Source organism: Choloepus didactylus, chromosome 13, assembly GCF_015220235.1.
Source record: "Choloepus didactylus isolate mChoDid1 chromosome 13, mChoDid1.pri, whole genome shotgun sequence".
NCBI lineage: Eukaryota > Metazoa > Chordata > Mammalia > Pilosa > Megalonychidae > Choloepus > Choloepus didactylus.
The window spans coordinates 72,726,889-72,748,845 of NC_051319.1; the positions used below are offsets into that span (position 1 = coordinate 72,726,889).

General features: G+C 35.2%; 1 protein-coding gene across 4 annotated transcripts in view; it reads right to left on the reverse strand.

The window, feature by feature from the left end:
• RAPGEF6 (Rap guanine nucleotide exchange factor 6) overlaps positions 1 to 21,957 on the reverse strand; it is a 279,739-nt gene that overhangs the window by 28,959 nt on the left and 228,823 nt on the right. For all 4 annotated transcript variants that reach the window (XM_037802240.1, XM_037802242.1, XM_037802243.1 and 1 more), the window contains 4 exons: positions 14,784 to 15,024; positions 12,615 to 12,998; positions 4,010 to 4,221; positions 424 to 547 (listed from right to left, as the gene is read on the reverse strand). In XM_037802240.1, coding sequence (XP_037658168.1) covers positions 424 to 547; positions 4,010 to 4,221; positions 12,615 to 12,998; positions 14,784 to 15,024 — 961 coding nt within the window. The remainder of the gene's footprint in view (positions 1 to 423; positions 548 to 4,009; positions 4,222 to 12,614; positions 12,999 to 14,783; positions 15,025 to 21,957) is intronic.

Consider the following 21,957-nt stretch of genomic DNA (forward strand, 5'->3'; position numbering starts at 1 on the left):
TATGCAGACTAATACTTGAGAGATTAGAAACCAGGTGAAAGCATCTGTGTTCCGTGATAACTTTAGTAAAGATCAGAAATTTTCTTAGATTTAAATTTGCTAATATTTTAAAGACCAATAACAATTCAGAAATATCTGTATACTCAGAAAAGTCATATAGAATTGGGGCTCAAATCTCAGCAAATACTGTGATCATGAGAACATTATGTATCCACTGAGTTTCAGTTTCCTCATGTGTAAAAGGAAGACCAATACTCCCTATCTTTAAGGGTTACTGTGATAAAGGATTTCTTGAGATTGACATGTGTAAGGCATTTCATGCAGTGCATAACAAATGGCAGATGGTCAACAGATGATAAATAGTATGATTATAACACTTTGCATACCCACTCTGTAACACTTCTACACATTTCAGTGCCATACCTCTGTCGGAACATCATAGCTGGGTCCATGTTAGCAGAAGTCATTCGAACAACTTGACGGATTTCCTTAGCAATCATTCTTAGCTTCTCAAAGTTTACTAAACCATCTACTTTGGAGTCATTTCCTATGGAATTAAAGTAATTTTAAAAAAATTTTTTCAAAATTAAATATCTGTATAAAGGTAGCAGCAGTCAAGTTGTTTTTCCTAGGGGACATAAATCAGAACCTTCTTTATCAAATCACAACTTTTGTTTATAAGAACTGATACACTACACATGGCTCAAGTCTGCTCCCATGGAATGAGTTATATATTGGGAGGAATTCTGTTCTGTATGGGACTCTCGGTTATAAATACAGAAAAGTGATAAACTGATTATGGGCCTGGCTTCTAAATATTCCTCTGGGCATTTGAATTTATAATCAATGACTTGAATTATCAACACATATTTACTGGTTCCTAAGTTCTATTATTTTTGTTTTTGCTCTGTTAAATAGTTCTCTGAAGAAAAATTTCATGCAGCTTTCAAAATGGCCTACTTTTCTTTCAAAAGATTATGTATGAGATCAGAATTGTCAGATTTGTTGCCACTGAAGCTTATTTCATTTCCTTTCACATCCCCCATTTGGTCAAAAAGATGTTCTCTATTCCACGATGCCGGGTCTAGATTCCTCCCTGGGAGTCATATTCCACATTACCATGGAGATTCACTCCCCTGGGTGTCAGATCCCACTGAGAGGGGAGGGCAGTGATTTCACCTGCCAAGTTGGCTTAGCTAGAGAAAGAGGGCCAGATCTGAGCAACAAAGAGGCATTTGGGAGGAGGCTCTTAGGCACAATTATAGGGAGGCCTAGCCTCTCCTTTGCAGCAACAGTCTTGCCAAGGGCAAGTCCTGTGGTAGAGGGCTCAGCCCATCAAACCACCAGTCCCCTAACACATCTGTTTTTAATAGCTATCATGACCCCATTTCATGGCCTGTGGCAGCCCATGAAGTGTATCCAGGGAACTCCAAGGCCCTGAAGACAAGTTTGAGAACCAAACTGGCTGGAAAATGTAAGGTGGCCTCCCTTCTCAGTAAATAGCACCTAGACATTGGACACATGAATTATCTCAAAATCTGAAAATGGATTAAGGTGATTTTGGATTACTAGCATCTCTAGCTGCCTCCCAGAAAAGCAAGTTTTAAACCTCTCTGGAGAAATGGAACATCATCTGAAACCTAAATTATTTCTATAATTTTTTATATATAACATCCACTATTGTGTCAAAAGTAAACAGGTACATCAGGAGAAAGATAAAATGACTGCAAAATGAGAGAAAAAATACAACAGAACTGGACCCACAGGGGATCTAGATTATGAAGTTATCAGAGACAGACTTTAAAATAACTATGTTGAATATGGTCAAAGGTATAAAAGACAAGACTGAGAACTCTGGCAGAGAACTTAAAGTTATAAAAAAAAATGGAACTGTAAAACTGAAAAACGCAAAAAGTGGAATCTGGAACTCAGTGATGGATTTAACAGTAGGTTAGACATAGTTGAAGGGGGAATTAATTAGACAATAGGTCAGAAGAAAATATTCAGAATAAAGCATGGAGAGCAAAAATGGGAACAATAGAAAATGTAGGAGACAAAGTCCCTACAGGAGAAGAAAGAATGGGGGAGATAAAATATTTGAAGACATAATGGCTGAGGATTATGCAAAATGGATGAAAAATATCAAGCTATGGGATTTAAGATGCCTTATGAACATCAAACAGGATTAAAAAAAAAACAAAATAAAAACAAATCTCCCCATCTAGTCACATCATAGCAAAACTAGTAAAAAAACAAAAAAGATATAAACCTTAATAGCAGCCACTGAAAAAGACAGATTATAGTAAGGGAACAGTAAATACAACTGACTGCTGACTTCTCAAAATTAAAAAATGGAAACCAGAAAACAATGGAAATTATCTGAATGTGTTGAAAGAAAATAACGTGAAATAAAAATATCTCTAAGAACAAAAATGAAGTAAAGACCTTTTCAGATAGATAAAAACTAAGATGGAAGCTTTTAAAAGCAGGAAGGAATAAGGAACAACAAAAACAACAAAAGCTACATAGCTTTTATCTCCCCTATTCTTTCTTCTCCTGTAGGGACTTTGTCTCATACACATCGTATTGTTCCCATTTTTGCTCTCCATGCTTCACTCTAAATATTTTCTTCTGACCTACTGTCTAATTAATTCTCCCTTCAATTATGTCTAACCTACTGTGGGTAAAGCTACATAATACTGATATTGATTTTCCTAAACAACCATAATATCTTGTGGGATTTAAAAACATGAAAACAAATGCATATAGATTAGGTAAGTAAATGGAACTTAAGTGTTCTAAGTTCCTTAAATTGCTTGACACACAGCAAAGTACTATAAATATTAAATTGATTAATATTAATAAATATGCATGTTATAATATCTAGGGTATTGCTAGAAAAACAGTAAAATTATGTATCTCTACCAAGTTAATTGAGTAGGAAAAATACCATACTGAAAAATCTATTCAGGTAGAGATAAACCATATAGTAAAAGACCAAAAAATTAGACTTTCAAAATTAAGAACTTCTGTTGATCAAAAGATAACCTTAAGAGAGTCAAAAAGTAAGTCATAACATAAACAGGATAAATATAAAATTCTTAAAAACATATTTATAAAAGATAACCTAAAGAAAAACAGGGAAGAAACATGAACTGAAAATTCATAAGAGGACCAACAAATACATAAAAGGGTTACTGACCTCATTAATAATCAGGGACATGCACATTAGAACCATAATAGGGTATAATTACACACCTACTGGAATAGGTAAAAATAAAAAAGACTAAATGTACCATGTGTTGGTGTGGATGGCAACAATGAGAACCCTAATGACACTGCCCATGTTCAACTTTATTAGATAATACTAAACTGTTTTCTAAAGTTGGTTATACCAATATAAGGATCCAGAACTTCCACCCTGAATATAACATATAGCCAAAAAAATACATGTGCCCTAAGTGACATTTGCAAGAATATTCAAGTTATTATTCATAATAAGTAACAGTGGAAAGTACCAAATGTCCGTAACCATAGAATGGATGAATCCTTTGTATTACAGTCATATGATGGAATACTAAGTAGTTTTGAAAATGAAGTTACACTCAACAGAACGAGACCCTCACAAATCCAATGTTGAATGAAATAAGCCAGGAAACCAGAAAATATATACCCTGTGATTCTATTATATAATGTTCAAGAGCAGGCTAAGCTAAGCCATGGTATTAGAAGTCAGGATAGTAGTTACTTCTGTGGACAAGAATGAGTATAGTAATTGGGAAGAAGCAAGTGTGGTGCTTCAGGGACACTACAAACGTTTTATTTTTTGACCTGGGTGTTAGTTACATGGGTGTTTGCTTTGTCATAATTTATTAAGTTGCTCATTCATATTTTGGGCACTTTTCTACATGTGCATTAAAAAGGGAGTTGAACTGAAAATATAATAAATCACAATTGCATAGAATTAGCTGAAGTTAAACATGAGAATTTTCAAATAACTTTTAAATACCTTCGTGTAGAAATGTCATGTCCTTCTTGACAACAGGGAAGAGTGGAATAATTGGAGGCTGCATGCTTTGACTACTAAGAATATTTCTATACTTTGCCATGTTTCTAGATGGATCAAAAAGATCTTGTAGATCTTGAAGATGTTTCTCATACTTGCTTGGTAACTTTTCCCAAGTACCTTTTAGTCGTGCTACAGGTGCCAGATTCAAGCCACTGACCAAGATAAGAATAAAAACATTAAAAAGAGATTTGGAAGAGAGATTCAAGTCATTAAAGTATATTCATCAAGTTTTTCTAATAAAGCTAAAAATATGCAGCAACACTGTTGAAATAACCATAACGCAAAACTGTGAAAAAAATTAAAGAGGTTCCTGGATCTTAAAACAGGGGGAACATTTTTCAGAGGAACTACATTACTTGCTTATAGTTATATATCTATAACCTTTATTTTATACTTAGCATGTAAATAACAAATACAGTAACTCCGAAATACAGACATTTAACTTTGTTTTACCCAGAAACAACTTTATGGAGACAAAACATATTTGAAAGTGTTTAAATAATGGTGAGTTCAACTGTTAAATAAGACTTGGGGCAAGTTCTGGGGCTGATGCAGCCTTTTTCCTCTGAGATTTTGTTTACTCATGTTCCTGATTCCAATACTCCATATCTCAAGGTTCTAATTTTGTCTCCCAAGACTCCATATATTCAATGTCTACTTTCTACAGGATTTTAAACATGAACAGATATCCTCCAACTTGAAAAAGCAAACAAACAAAACTCAATTGGCATGTAACTTCACTATCGCTTTACCTCCACAGTGCTCTCCCAGGGCGAGGTTACCAAATGAATAATGCATATTTACCGTACCATTTTTCTTACCAGTTAATCCCTCTTTGATTCTGAGCCATGTGACTTTTACCCCCACCACTGTACTTAAAATATTCTCTTAACTTCAGATTTTAAGGTATGAGTAAAGGTATCTTAATTCCCCCTTTGTGTCTTCAGAAATTACCCCAATATCTATAAGAAGAATGAATAACAGAAATGCAAATTTCATCTCCACTAAAACTAAGAGATAGCTCTAAACCCCTAAACACACAGGAAGGGCTGGAAAAAAAAAAATCAAACAGGAGATTGCAAAAATGATGAAAAAGAATGTTTACAGCTGAAGATATCAATGAAAGCTGTCAAAGCACAGTTCTCCAAACCAGGTAACTCAACCTGATGGCAAAAACAACAATCCCTTATTTGGAACAATACAACAGGGTCCATAGGCTTATGGGGTTAAGTAGGAGCTGGACGCTCTTCTTAACCATGGAATGTCAGGATGGGTAAGATTAAACCAGTACACATACACACTGACACATTATTTTGGTATGAAGCAATTTGCTAATGAGATAGGGTAAAATAGAGAAATTCTGTGTGGTAAACAGTCCAAAAGCTGCCAATCTCCTTTTGCCAGGGAGAAGCAAAAAAAAAAAAAAATCACATATTCATATAGTGCCAACTCCTGCTAACCTGGAATACTGCTTTAGCTCCTCTTGAATATGAAGCTCCTGCAAATACCCGGTACAGGAAAACTCACTCATGTCATTCAAAAAGAAGGTATGAACACGGGATTTATACTGAGGTATTACAAGGGAAAACAAAAGATAAAGAGCACAAAGCAGAAAAAGGTTGCTTTGCTGGATAAAAAAATGTGACTAACCAATGACTTAGCTATGGTTTAAAATAAATTAATAAAATAAAAAGCTTGGTGCAGCATTGCAATATGGTAAACAAGAGAAGTTGAAAAAACTAACTAGCATACTATGAACAACTGTATGCCAACAATCTGAAATAACACAGTTAAAACAAAAAAATTCCTAGAAACGAAAAAATTACCTACCCTGACTCAAAAAGACATAGAAGATCTCAAAAGACAAATAAGAAGTAAAGAGACTGAACCAGTCATTAAAAACCTCCCAAAAAAGAAAGCCCAGGACCAGAAGGCTTCACTGGTGAATTTTATCAAACACCCAAGAACACCAATCCTGCTCAAACTCTTCCAAAAAAACTGAAGAGGAACACTTTCTAACTCATTCTTTGAGGCCAACACTATCCTCATACAAAGCCAGATAAAGATATCACTAAAAAAAGAAAACTACAGATCAATATCCCTTATGAATATACAGGTAAAAATCCTTAACAAAATACTTGCAAACCAAATCCAGCAGCACGTTAAAAGAATTATACACCACGATCAAGTGGGATTTAACCCAGGTATGCAAAGGTGGTTCAACATAAGAAAATCAACTAATGTAACACACTATATTAATAGAAAGAAGGGGAGAAAAATCGCATGATCATCTCAATTGACCCAGAAAGTGCATCTGACAAAATTCAGCTCCCCTTTTTCATAAAACGTAGAAAACTAGGAACAGAAGGGAAGTTCCTTAACATGATTAAACGCATATATGAAAAAACTCACCATCAGTATCACACTCAGTGGTGAAAGAATGAAAACACCCTGTCCCCTCCCCCCACCAAGATCAGGAATAAGAGGAGGATGCCCACTGTTGCCACTGTTACTCAACAACATTGTACTGGAAGTTCTAGCCAGAGCAATTAGGAGACATATACACACACAAACAACAACAACAAAAGGAAATAAGTCCCCCAATTTGGAAAGAAGTAAAACTTTCCCTATTTGCAGATGACATGACCATATACACATATACATACATATATATATATACACATATACATACATATATACACACATACAGATATATATATATATATATAAACTAAAAAATCCACAACAAAGCTACTAGAGCTAATGAATGAATTCAGCAAAGTGGCGGGGTACAAGATCAATACCACAAAACCAGTAGTGTTTCTATACACTAGTAATGAACAATCTGAAGAAGAGATAGAAAAAAAATTCCAGTTACCATAGCAATTAAAAGAAGCAAATATGTAGGAATAAATTTATCAAGGATGTAAAGGACTTACATATGGAAAATTACAAAACATTGCTAAAAGAAATCAGTGAAGACCTAAATAAATGGAAGAATATTCCGTGTTCATGGACTGGAAAACTAAACATTGCTAAGATATCAATTCTACCCTAAGTGATTTACAGTCAATGCAAATCCCAATCAGCATTGTAACAGAAACTAAAAAAGAGAATCAGCAAATTTATATGGTAGTGTAAGGGGTACTGAATAGCCAAAGCCATCTTGAAAAAGAAGAACAAAGTTGGAGTATTCACACTTCCCGATTTTAAAACTTATTATAAAGCTACAGTAATTAAAACAGCATGGTACTGGCACACAGACAGACAGATAGACCAATGGAATGTAACTGAAAGTTTGGAAATTATTCCTCATATATGGGAATTGATTTGTGACAAAGGTGTCAGGTCCATTCCATTGGGAAAGAACAGTCTCTTCCATAAATGGTGCAGGGAATACTGGATCTCCATCTGCAAAAGAATGAAGGTGGAACATTACCTCACACCACATACAAAAACCAATACAGGAGAGAACCTAAGATGGCAGCTAGGTGAGACAGGGCAAAAAAACTCCTCCGTGAAAAATACTAGATAAAAGCCAGAAAGTGACCCAGAACACCAGTTCCAGCGACGCACCAGCCGGACAAGGTCTGCTAAATCCACAGGGACCGTGAACTTGCTGAAACCGGGAGTCTGCATTCTGAAACAAGTGAGTGAGCTGGCCGAAAGTCTGGCGGCCATGCTGTGGTGTGGGGAAACCGTGGCATTTGGAGACGGACTAGTTCCTTAAGAAAAGAAACCCGGGAGTGGCTGCGGTTACAACAGTGAGAACCATGCAGTGAAGCACGCAGGAGTGGACTGTGCCAACATCTTGGTGTCTGGTGTGGAGGATACCCTGCTGCAGATTGTCTCAGAGCCAGGGGGACAGAACAGAGCCAAAAGGAGAAAGAAACCGCGCCCCTTGCAGCCATCTCCCTGGCAGGTGGGGAATGCTCCTGCCCGGGCCTGACCCACAGTCCAGAGCCATGCCAAGAAACCCAGTGTGACGGGGAGTTTTTCCCACAGCACCATGCACATGCCACAATATCGGTCGTGGACAGTGGCCTTTGGGGCACCTGCAGCTGGTTGTCCCGGAGCTGGGAAGGCAGAGCTGTGTGAGGAAAGGGAGATTAACATGCCCCATTCAGCCATCTTTGCAGCAGGCTGGGAGAGCCCCTGCATGGCCCAGCGGCCCAGGGCTTCCCTGATGGGCTGGTGTGCACTTGTAATGTGGCATGGCCTTCCCTTGGCAGAGGTCCCGGAAGAGCACAGCTGAGGAGGGACCCGCTCGGAAATCCCAGGGACCCTATGCAAATGTTGGGGACTTGTGGGTCAGTGGCAGAGACAATCTGTGGCAAGACTGAAATGAAGGCTTAGACTCTTGCAACAGCCTTAAACCTCTGAGAACACCCGGGAGGTCTGATTATTAAAGCTGCCCTGCCTCCCTAACCACCCAGACACATGCCCCACATTCAGGGCGGACAGCACCAACAACACACCCAAACTTAGTGCACCAATTGAAACCCACAAGAATCAGATCCCCACACACCACAAAGACAAAGTTGGGGAGAACTGACTTGAGGGGAATAGGAGACTCGTGGATGCCATCTGCTGGTTAGAGAAAGTGTACACCACCAAGCTGTAGACCTGAAAAATTAGAGATCGGTATTTTTTATATCAAGTAAAGCAAATGCCAAGAGGCCAAAAAAAAAAAAAAAAAAAAAAAAAAAAACAGAAAATCTTAAAGCATATGATAAAACCAGACGATATGGAGAACCCAAACCCAAACACCCAAATCAAAAGATCAGAGGAGACACAGTACTTGGAGCAATTAATCAAAGAATTAAGGACAAACAATGAGAGCATGGCACAGGATATAAAGGACATAAAGAAGACCCTAGAAGAGCATAAAGAAGAAATTGCAAGAGTAAATAAAAAAAACAGAAGATCTTATGGAAATAAAAGAAACTGTTGGCCAAATTAAAAAGATTCTGGATACTCATAATACAAGATTAGAGGAAGTTGAACAACAACTCAGCCTCCTCAAGGACTACAGAATGGAAAATGAAAGAACAAAAGAAAGAATAGGGAAAAAAATCGAAAAAATCAAAATGGATCTCAGGGATATGATAGGTAAAATAAAACGTCCAAATTTAAGAATCATTGGTGTCCCAGAAGGGGAAGAGAACGGTAAAGGTCTAGAAAGAATATTCAAAGAAATTGTTGGGGAAAACATCCCAAATCTTCTACACAATATAAATACACAAAGCATAAATGCCCAGGGAACTCCAAATAGAATAAATCCAAATAAACCCACTCCAAGACATATTCTGATCAGACTCTCAAATACTGAAGAGAAGGAGCAAGTTCTGAAAGCAGCAAGAGAAAAGCAATTCACCACATACAAAAGAAACAACATAAGACTAAATTGTGACTACTCAGTGGCCACCATGGGGCGAGAAGGCAATGGCATGACATATTTAAAATTCTGAGAGAGAAATTTCCAACCAAGAATACTTTATCCAGCATAACTCTCTTTCAAATTTGAGGGAGAGCTTAAATTTTTCACAAACAAACAATTGCTGAGAGATTTTGCTAATAAAAGACCTGCCCTACTTCAGATACTACAGGGAGCCCTACCGACAGAGAAACAAGAAAGGAGAGAGAGATATAGAGAAATTTAACAGACATATATAGAACATTACATCCCAAATCACCAGGACACATATTCTTCTCTAGTGATCACAGATCTTTCTCCAGAATAGACCATATGCTGGCACATAAATCAAGCCTCAATAAATTAAAAAAAAAACTGAATTTATCAAAGCACATTCTCTGACCACAATGGAATACAAATAGAAGTCAATAACCATCAGAGACTTAGAAAATTCACAAACACCTGGAGGGTAAAAATAAGGGGGAGATGAAAACATTCTTGGATAATCAAAAGCTGAGGGACTTCATCATCAGATCAGTCCTATAAGAAATGCTAAAGGGAACTGAGCAGGTGAAAGGAAGGGACACTAAACAATTGACTGAAACCACATGAAGAAACAAAGATTTCCAGTAAAGATCACATGGTAAATATAAATACCAATACTATCATATTTTTGATTTGTAATTCCACTATTTACTTCCTACAGGATCTAAAATACATAAACGGTAATGATAAATCAGTGGTTTTGGACTCAATGTAAAATAGGTAAGTTTTGACAAGAACTATATAAAGGTGGGGGAATGGAGGAGTATAGCAACATAGTTTACGTGTCCTATTGAAGTTAAGTTGGCATCAAAGAAAAACAAGATTGTTATGGATTTAAGAGGTTAAATTTAAGCCCCATGGTAAACACAAAGAAAGTATCAGAGAATATGACCATAGAGATGAAAAGCAGAGTATGGGTTTCGAGAATGGGGTAAGGGGCAATGGGGAGTTAAGAAATGAGTGTAGGGTTTCTGTTCGGGGTGAAGGGAAATTTCTAGTAATGGAAGGTGGGAAGGTGATAGCATTGCAACATTCTAAATGTGATTAATCCCACTACTGGAATGCTACGGAGGGGATGGAATGGGAAGATTTAGGCTGTATATATGTTTCCACATTTGAAAAAAAAGAAAGTCTAAATAGATAATGACAATTAAATGCCAAGGATGATCCTGGATGGGATCTTAGGATGGAGGAGAGGAGGCTCAAAGGGACACAGTTGGGACATAAGAAAGGAAAAAAAGGAAATATAGAATGTAAGCTTTGTATCAATGTTGAATTTCTTAAACTTCTTAGCTGCGTTTAAAGGGATTGCAGAAGAGAATGTTCATGTTCATGGGAAACGTATATGTGAATTATATTGTTTGTTCAAGGATGTGTGCAGCTTGCTCTCATATGTTCAGAAGACAGAGTAACAGATGAAGGATGATAGGGAGGGAGGGAGGGAAAGAAAGAAACGGTGTGACAGGATGTTAAAGTTGGTGGATCAGGGTATCGGGGGAGGGGGGTTGGGGTATGCTGGAATTCTGTTTATGGGGTTTGTATTGTTTTTCCAACTGTTCCTGTAAGTTTGAATTTATTTCAAAATAAAAAAAAAAAAAAAAAAAACACAAAAAAAACCTCAATAAAAAATGGATCAAAGACCTAAATATAAGAGCCAGAACTATAAAACTCATAGAAGAAAATGTAGGGAAGCATCTTCAGGAATTTGTGTTAAGCCATGGTTTCTAAGGTTTATACCAAAAGCATGAGCAAAAAAGGAAAAAAAAATACACAAATGGTCTTTCATCAAAATTAAAAACTTTTGTGCATTGAAGAACTTCATCTTGAAAGTAAAGAGACACCCTACAGAATGGGAGAACACATATATCTGATAAAGTTTTAATACCCCTATTAAGAAATTCCACAATTCAACAACAAAAAGACAAACTACCCAAATAAAAAATGGGCAAAAGACTTGAGCTGACTTTTCTTCAAAGAAGATATACAAATAGCTAAAAGAACAAGAAAAAGATTCTCAAAACCATTAGCCATTAGGGAAATGTAAATCATAACCACAAAGAGATACTATTTCATATCCACTAGAATAGCTATTATCTCTATTTGCAGATGATGTATATTCTATACAGAAATCCTAAGGAACTCATTAACAAACTAGAACTAATAAATCAGTTCAGCAATGTTGTACGATACAAAATCAATATACAAAATCCAATTCAATTTAATTTGTATATATTTACAATGAACGATCCAAAGAGGAAATTAACAAAACCACTGAATTTACAATATCACTCAAAAAAACCAAAAATACCCAGAAATTAATTTATCCAAGTAGGTGAAATACTTGTACACTGAAAACTATAAAACAATGCTCAAAGAAATTAAAGATCTTCCTGGAAGAGAACAACTGGAAAGACATCCTGTGTTCATAAATTAGAAGACTTAACACTGTTGAGAGCAATACTATCCAAAGCAATCTGCAGATTCAATGCAATCCCTATCAAAATTTCAATGGCCTTCTTTTCAGAAATGGAAAAGGCAATCCTTAAATTCATATGGAATTGCAAGGGGCCCTGAATAGCCAAAACAATATTGAAAAAGAACACAGTTGGAGGACTCACACTTCCCAATTTCAAAACTTACTACAAAGTCATAGTAATCAAAACTTGTGGTACTGGCATAAGAATAGACATACAAACAATGGAATATAATCGAGAGCCCAGAAGTAAAACCATACATCTGTGGTCAAGTGACATTAGACAAGGGTGCCAAGACCTTATTCAAGGAGGAAAGAATAATCTCTTCAACAAATAATGCTGGGAAAACTGGGTATACACATGCAAAAAAGGCAAGTTGGATATCTATCTTAGACCATAAACAAAAATTGCCTCTACATGGATCAATAACCTAAATATAAGAGCTGGAACGATAAAACTCTTTAAGAAAGCAGAGGCATACCTTCATGCCCTTGGGTTTAGTAACAAATTCTTAGCAACGACACCGAAAGCATGAGCAACAAAGGAAAAAACAGCTTCATGTATAAAATCATGACCCAAACACATACAGCTATTTGTACCTACTACTTACCTTACTATTGCAAACATGGAATTGAAGTTCTTACATTCGCGACAGTGAAGTGCAACTTTAATAAAATGTTTAATAATCTTCATTCGTTTGAGCTGATTTGATTCGGTTAAAATCTCTGAGGCAACCCAGAATGTTTCTTGGTTTACAATGTCCTCAAACTCTTTCAGGTGAGTATTTCCTGTTATAGAATCTAATTTAAAAAGGTCATCAATATATTCAGTAGGTTCGATATTTCGAAACAAATCAAAGTCTCGCATTGACAGCTGGGTGGCAATCTCAATGGTACTGAGCTGCAGCATGGATAGCTGGCTTTCTTTAACTAGCTCTTGAGCATCTTCATCTGAACATAAGGTTTCTGTTTCCATGTTATTTTTTAAGTAGTACCTAAAAACAAAAAATTACTGTGTAAGTAATTTCACATTTATAAGGTACTTTCACTCTGTAATATTGTCAAAATATCAATTTTCAGTTTACTGTTAATAACTTTGTACCAAAAATATTAGAATATTCATTTACAAAATCATGGAGAATTAGTATTTTAAATGAAAAGTTTTAAGAAGTGATCCTTTCTCTTCTGCTATTTGACATCTATTATTTTAAAGAGTAAAAATAATATTGATTATGCCATGAACTTAACCATTTAGGAAACTATTCACCATGTGTGAACAACCATGTGTGTATATTCTTGAGAATACTTCTATGAGGGCAAGGCTAGAATCCAGAATAGAATCTGATGCACAGTTAGTACTAGATAAAGATTTGTTCATGGATGGAATGAATTCTGAGTAAGGGAAAATAAACCCCTCAATCAGGAGTGTTTACTTCTCTATGCAGAAGCTATTGCTGCCCTCATTTCCTTCTTTTTCTGTCAAGTACCAATAGAAGCAAAGGAAGAAACCAGTGAAGGAGGAAAACTTTTCCACTAAAGGTTTCTCCCTTGTTAAATACAAGCCTTCATTCCAGCTAATGGCATCTGAGCAACAACCACACAACAGACCTGAATTTTCCTTTCTTCAAGATCAACAATTTTATGGTACTTAAAATCAAAGATAAGTATTTACAGTAGGAACATCTTGTATAGGGCTGTTGCTAGGGAAAAGAGGTAACAAAGTATACCACATGGAGCTTTTACTTCATTAAATGGTCCTTTCTGATATGCAACTTGGCCTATAGTGTATCTAAGTTAGTATCTACCTACCTTTTACTGTAAGTAAAATGCCATAAATGTCTTTACATGCCCAAGACATGCCAAACAGTGTTAAGAATCACTATGTTACGGTTACTAAAAGTAGTTATTTTTAACATTTACAGAGTGCCTTATGTTTATTATCCCATTTAATCCTTTTTATACCCCTATGAAGTCGGTTCTAATATCATCATCCCATTTTACAGAAGAGGACATTTAGGCAGACAAACCAGATAAACCAAGACCACACAGCCAGAATTGGGATTTAAATGCCAGCAGTTTGCCTCCAGGGACCCTGGTCTTAAACACTATATTCCACAGCAAAGGAGAGGTTGCTTTCTTCATAGCAACCTTAATGGTCAGTATTTTAAGGTTCCCAAGGATTTCTTTCTACACATTAAATTGGGCTCACTAAAAAAGATTAAACTATCCTCAGAGAAAATCAGCAGAGAAAGAACAAATATACTATCAAAAGAATCTTCTAGTTTATCACATGATTTTTGGAGTACATTTTAAAAAATTAATTTTTCCTGCTCATTCACAGAAGGAAAACTACTTAGGAAAAGGACTGCGAAAAGTTATGACTTCTCTGGCCCAAAGTACATACTGGTCATATTAAAAACAAATTTATAAATTAATATATACATATACTCAGAAACACATAACTATATGTATCACTCAGTTTCCTCATCTGTAAGAGGCAGGGGTTGGACTAAATCAATGGTTCTAATACTTCATTTTAGCAGGAGTACTAAAATATTTTAGCAAATTGCCTTCCCTTTCATTGGCCCAACACCCTAAGATTCTATTTATACACTTAAGGAGACAAGAAAAGCTGGGAAAAAGAAAGAACTTACTTTAATTTTAGAAGGAATTCAGTGGCATTAAAACATAATGATGTTTCTACCTAAAATATTCCTTTTAAGGGGGAATGTTCAAAAACACATCTACAAATAAGCATATCTACAAAAAAGTACATTTACCTTCCATTGAGTTGAATTCTATCAGCTAACTTGGAGAACTGGTCTGGAAGTCTTCTCTGTTTTATGACACCCTCAGGAGTAACAGAAACTTCACAGAGAGAATATGTGTCAGATGCACCACTCAAACCAAATTCATGAACAGCATGACAAACTACTTCTTTAGCTGTTGTGTCTTTACTGATGATAATGTAGCAACTTTGTTGATCTGCTTTGAAAACTCTTATAACTTGATCAGGAATATCTATATAAACAGAAAGACGGTCCCTGTTATTTTCAATCTTCAAAGAGCAATTTCAAACACAATTCCTCTAAATGATAAAATATGGATTTCTACTTCAGGAGGTAAAAAGAAATAAATCAGTACTGCATTTATTGATAAATACAAGGTATCTATTTTTTCAGATGAAAAAATATGAATACATGCTTCCAGAAAAACACAAAGAAAAAGATAAAAATTGGGGCCATATTATACATATAATTTGGAAGCCACATTTTCTTTCGTTTCATATATCAGTATTTTTGAAGGCATTAAATATTCTTCTACAAAACAAGTTTTAATGGAGGCATAGTTCTCCATGATATGTATTTCATATATTTATTCAAACCCCTAATGCTAGACATTTAGGTTGCTTAACATTTTTCTTTGTTATAAATAACATTATGAAAAACACTCCTATAAGGCAGATAAACCTTTGCAGGCAATCTGATTATTTCCTCAAAGAAAATCCAATAAAAGGAGAACTGCTGCATTAGAGGTCATGTACAATTTAAAGGGTTTTGTAATATATTGCCCAACTTTTCTCCAGAGAAGTTACATTATTATATAATCATAGAGTATAAGAGGGCCAATTTGGTCACACTCTTTGCAAAACTTTTTATTATATAATGCTTCCCCCCCTTCATTTTGAAAGTGTCCCCCCTCCCCATGTCATTGTTTTCTATTTTATTGCTTTGCTTCCTAGCAAGATTCAGTACAAGGTACTGGTTTAATGAAACATTGGTATTTCTTCTTTTTAAAATACCCTTCCCTTTGGTACCATTATGCTTTTTCCTACTGAATTATACTAGATATCAACACTTAGCCTACTATTAAGTGGCAAATGTTTTCCCAGTTTTTATATTCTATTAAATTTATTGTATTGTTAACACAAGAATATTTTAAGTATTTCTGTGGTTAAATCTTGCACCTTTGGGATTTCTGCTATTGGCACACAAATCCTAATTTAAAATAAATGGTTCCTATGATATGCATATGTAAATAATTTTTCCCTCTTATTCTATCTTATTTCTTTTTCTTGTCCTATAGCTAGAACTTCCAGAATGACATTCAACGTGATGATAGTTCTTTTTTTAATGTAACAGAAAAGCTATCTGATAGCATGAACAAATGCTAAATTTTTCCTTTTAATAAACTGTTACGAAAAAAATTTTTTTTTTTTTTAATAAGGAGGAATTATTATTGTGTCCCTTTTTTTTTGTGATGACTGCAGTGCAGGGTGGGTTGGGGAGATTTTGATGGTACAAGTAATTGCACACAGTTAATTCAGCATTACCTTCTTAGCATTATATACATTTAACATTTTGAGAAAAAGACACATTAAAATTTTTTATCAAAACTAACTGATAGTTTTGTCCTGGTTAAGAAAAAACTAATGGAAGATGTGGAAAGAAATAATTTCACAGAATAAGTTGGCCCTCTGAGGCCACAGAAACATACAGATAGACTGGCTCCCAGAACTAGAAGATACAACTGAATATACATGAACACAATTACAGGGAGAAGGAGACTTCATCAACAGATTCTGCTAGCAAGTTGGAAGCAGAATGCTTCAACTATTCAGGTATTTTTGTAAGAGGTATCCACCAAACTGCCTTTCCTTAACACATTCAAACAACTGAGTCTTTAGATGTCTCTAGTTCAGGTTTCTTTCCAACGAGTCGATCCTTGATTGGCTGCTGACATAATCAGGTTTCAATGTTTCATGATATACCAAATTGAGGTACTTCTCTGCCTGGGCTAGAAAATGACTGTAATCAGATGGAAATTCCCTCTTAAATCTATAAAAAAGTGTCACAATATACTGTTAATTATCTGTGCTGTTTCTAACCTTTTCATGAAAAATAGGTCAAGGTGGTCTGGGGCTCCAGAATTAGATCAATTAAAAAGAGTTTTGGGGGCAAAACCTGGGGAACTGGGATGTTTGGATGCTTATATTACTTTCCTTACAGAAACTTATTCACAAAGGGGTAGGGAATTTGCACACATTTCATGCTTTCTTCCTTCATGGTGATATACTGCAACATATCCTGGGAAGCTTTTGTATTTAGCTGTATATCTTGCTAAATAGCACAAAAAAAGTTATAGTCTGTAAAAGTCATCTTTTCCCCACAAAGATGACAAATTGTTACATAGTCACATAAAAGGGGTTCAGGCATCACAAATGGGTGCTTCTAGAACAGATCCTACAACCAAGATTATGCAAAGGGTACCCTATAACACAAATTCTGATTAATTTGCCAAGGTAATGAATGCTAATTTGGAAAACCTTTTGAGAGACATTAGAGGAAAAAACATTTCTCTGGATTGACACCAGTTATCAGTGTAAGTCTCTTTCCATTTTAGAATTGTTACATATATTACATATGCACACACAGGTATGTATTTTATTAGAGAGGCTTTGGATTTATAGAACAATCATACCTAAAGTACAGGATTCCCATATACCACTCTATTACACCTTGCATTGGTATGGTACATTTGTGACAACTGATGAGAGCACATCTTAATAACTGTACTACTAACTATAGTCCATGGTTTAACTTAGTGTTCACTGTGTTGTATAGTCTTAACATTTATCTGCTTGTTTTTTGTTTTTTTTTTTTTAAAACTACTCTACTAACATATATAACCTAAAATTTCCCCTTTTAACCAAACTCAAATTTAGAATTCACATATATATGTTCACAATGTTGTGCTACCATCATTGCCATCCATTACCAAAACTTTTCCATCGTCCCACACAGAAGTTCTGTACCAATTAAGCATGAACACCCCATTCTTTATATCCACCACTCCTGGTAACCTGCTTTCTAGTTTCTGACTCTATGAATTTTCTTATTCATAGGGAAAGTTGTCCTTTTGTGTCTGGCTTAACTCACTCAACATGATGTACTCAAGGTTCATCCATGTTATTGTATGTATCAGAACTTCATTCCTTTTTGTGGCTGAACAATATTCCATTGCATGTATATACCACATTTTGTTTATCCATTCATAAGAGATAGACACTTGGGTTCCTTCCATCTTTTGGCAATTGTGAATAATAGAATTATGACATGGGTGTGTGCAAATATCCACTTCAGTCCCTCTTTCAATTCTTTTGATTATTTACCTAGAAGTGGGATTGCTGAGTCATATGGTACTTCTATACTTAATCTTCTGAGGAAATGCCAAACTGTCTTCCACAGCAGCTCAACCATTTTACATTCCTACCAGCAATGAATGAGTATTCCTATTTTTCCACATTCTTTCTACCACTTGCACTTTTCTGACTTTTTAAATAGTATCCATTCTAGTGCGTGTGAAAAGGTATCTCATTGTGGCTTTGATTTGCATTTCCCTAATGGCTAATGATGTTTAGCATGTTTCCATTTGCTTTTCGGCCATTTTTATATCTTCTTTGGAGAAAAGTGTATTCAAGTCTTTTGCCCATTCTCAAAAATTGGATTGTTTTTCTAGAGTTGAGGGATTTGTTTATAAATTCTGGACATTAAACACTTATTGGACGTGCAGTTTCCAAATATATTCTCCCATTGTGTAGGCTGTTGTTTTACTTTCAGGATAAAGCCCTTTGATGTGGGTTCTTAATTTCAATGAGGCCCTATTTATTTATTTTCTTAATTTTGATGAGGTCTCATTTACCTATTTTTTCTTTTGTTGCTTGTGTGTTGGGTGTAAAGTCTGAGAAATTATTGTCTAACAAAGGTCTTGAAGAACTACCCTAATTTTTCTTCTAGGAGTTTTATAGTTCTGGCTCTTATATTTAGGTCTTTGATCCATTTTGAGTTGATTTTTGTATATGGTGTGAGGTAGGGTTCCACCTTCATTCTTTTGCAAATGCAGATCCAGTATTCCCTGTACCATTTGTTGAAAAGACTACTCTATCTGAGTGGTCTTTCCCCCTTCTCAAAAATCAGTTAGTCATATATGTGAGGGTTGATTTCTGAGATTTCAATTCCAATGGTCTATATTTCTGTCCATGTGCCAGTACCATGCTGTGTTGACTACTGTGGCTTTGTAATGAACTTTAAGATTGGGAAGTGTGAGTCTTCCAATTCTGTTCTTTTCCAAGATAACTTTGGCTATTTGGTGTCCCTTCTACTTCCATATAAATTTGATAACTGTCTCTTCCATTTCTGCAAGGAAGACTGTTATAATGGTGACTAGGATTGCGTTGAATCCGTAATTTGTTTTGAGTAGAATTGATATCTTCAAAATATTTAGTCTTCCAGTCCATGAATATGGAATGTCCTTCCATTTATTTAGATCACCTTTGAGTTCTTTTAGCAATGTTTTGTAGTTTTCTGCATGCAAGTCCTTTACATACTTGGTTGGATTTACCCCTAGATATTTGATTCTTTTAGCCACTATTATAAAGAAATTTTGTCTTAATTTCTTCTTCTAATTATTCATTACTAGTGTATAGAAATATTACTGATTTTTGGATGTTGCTTTGGTACCTCGCCACTTTGCTGAATTCATTTATTAGCTCTAGGAGCTTTGTTGTGCATTTTTCAGAATTTTCAGTATATAGGATTATCTCATCTGAAAAAAAGGGAAAGTTTTACTTCTTTCCAATTTGGATGTCTTTTCTTTTCCTTGCCTAATGACTCTTGACTAAAACTTCCAATACAATGTTGAAAAACAGTGGTGACAGTAGGCATCCTTGCCTTATTCCTGATCTTAGAGGGAAAGCTGTCAGCCTTTCACCATTAAGGACGATGTTAGCTATGGGTTTTTCATATATGCCCTTCATTATGTTGAGGAAGTTAGTGTCTACTGCTAGTTTTCTAAGTGTTTTTATAGAGAAGGAGTGCTGGATTTTGTCAAATGCTTTTATGCCTTTTCTGTATCAATTGCTATCTATTACTTTAATTGAATTTCTTTTATTGAGCCATCCTTGCATACCTGGTATAAATCCCACTTGTACAATTTTTTTGAAGTTGGATTCAGTTTGCTAGTATTTTGCTGAGGATTTTAGCATTTATATTCCTAAGACTCTGTAATTTTCTTTTCTTCTGGTATCTTTATCTAGCTTTGGTATGAAGGTGATGCTGAACTCATAAAATGAGTTAGGGAGTATTCCCTCCTCTTCAATTTTTTGGAATAGTTAGAGCAAGACTAGAGCTAACTGTCCTTGGAATGTTTGGTAAAATTCCTCTATGAAGCCATCTGATCCTGGGATTTTCTTTCTTGGGAAGTTTTTGATTATGGATTTAATCTGTTTACTAGCTATTGATTTGTTGAGATCTATTTCTTCTTGAATCAGTATAGGTAGTTTGTGTATTTCTTGGAATATTCCCATTTCATCTAGGTTTTCTAACATTTTGGTGTACAGTTGTTCATCGTATCCTTTTACAGTCCTTTTTATTTCAATGGGGTCAGTAGTAATGCCTTCTTTTCATTTCTGATTTTAGTTATTTGTGTCCTTTCTCTTTTTTCTTTCACCAGTCTAGATAATAGTTTGTCAATTTTATTGATCTTTTCAAAGAACCAACTTTTTGTTGTTGATTCTATGTTTTTCTAATTCTCTTTTTATCAAATCTCTAAAAATATCTGTTATTTACTTTCTTCTGCTTGCTTTGGGTTCAGTTTGTTCTTCTTCTTCTAGTTCTTCCAGGTTTGAAGTTAGGTCTCTCATCTGAAATACCTTCTTTTTTTTTTAATGTTAGCATTTAGACGTATATATTTCCCCCTCAGTGCTGTATTTGCTGAATCCAGTAAGTTTTGATATGTTGTATTTTCATTTGCCTCAAGATATTTCCTGATTCTCCTTGTGATTTCCTCTTCAACCCATTAGATGATTAAGAGTCTATTGTTTAATTTCTACATATTGTGAATTTTCCATTTCTCCCTGTTATTGATTTCTAGCTTCATTACATTGTAGTGAGAGAAGATAAATTGTATAATTTCAATATTTTAAAATTTATTGTGGCTGTTTTGTGACCTAACACCTGGTCCATCCTTGAGAATGAGCCATGTACACTGGAGAAGATTTTGTATTCTGTTGCTGTTGGTTCAAGTATTATATATATGTCTGTTAGGTCTAGTTGTACTATAATGTCATCCAAGTCTTCTCTTTTTTTATTGATCTTCTGTCTAGATGTCTGATGTATTACTGAAAGTGATGTATTAAATTCTCCTATTAATACACAACAGTCAATTTCTCACTTCAAATCTGTTAGTATTTGCTTCATATATTTTGGTGCTCTGTTGTTATGCGCATATATGTTTATAATTGTTACATCTTTGTGTTGAATTGACTTCTTTATCAGTATATAATGACCATCTTTGTCCCTTGTAACTGTTTTCCATTTAAAGTCTACTTTATCTGGTATTACTGTAGCTACGCAGCTCTCTTTTGGTTACTACTTACATGGTATATTTTTTCCATCCTTTCACCTTCAACCTACTTGTCACTGAATTTAAGGTGAGTCTCTTGCAGACAGCATATAGTGGTCATGTTTTTTTAATCCATTTTGCCAATCTCTGCCTTTTGACTGGAGAGTTTAATCCATTTACATTTAAAGTTACTACTGATAATGCACGACTCTCTTCTGCCACTTTGGTATTTCATCTTTGTAAGTATTATACCTTTTTTGTAACTTAATTCTTCTATTAATGCCTACTTTCATATTTAATTGATATTTATTTGTTGTACCATTCTGAGTGCTTTCTCATTTCTATCTGGATATATTTTTCATGTATTTTCTTGTGGTTACCACGGGGTTAAAATGTAACATCCTAAATATATAACAATCACATGTGACATGCTATCAACGTGACTTCAAGAGCATATATATACACTGTTTCTATACCCCTTTCCCCCCCACCTTTTTTTCAGTTGTTACAAATATATCTTTGTACATTTTATGTCCAAAACCAGTTTATTAT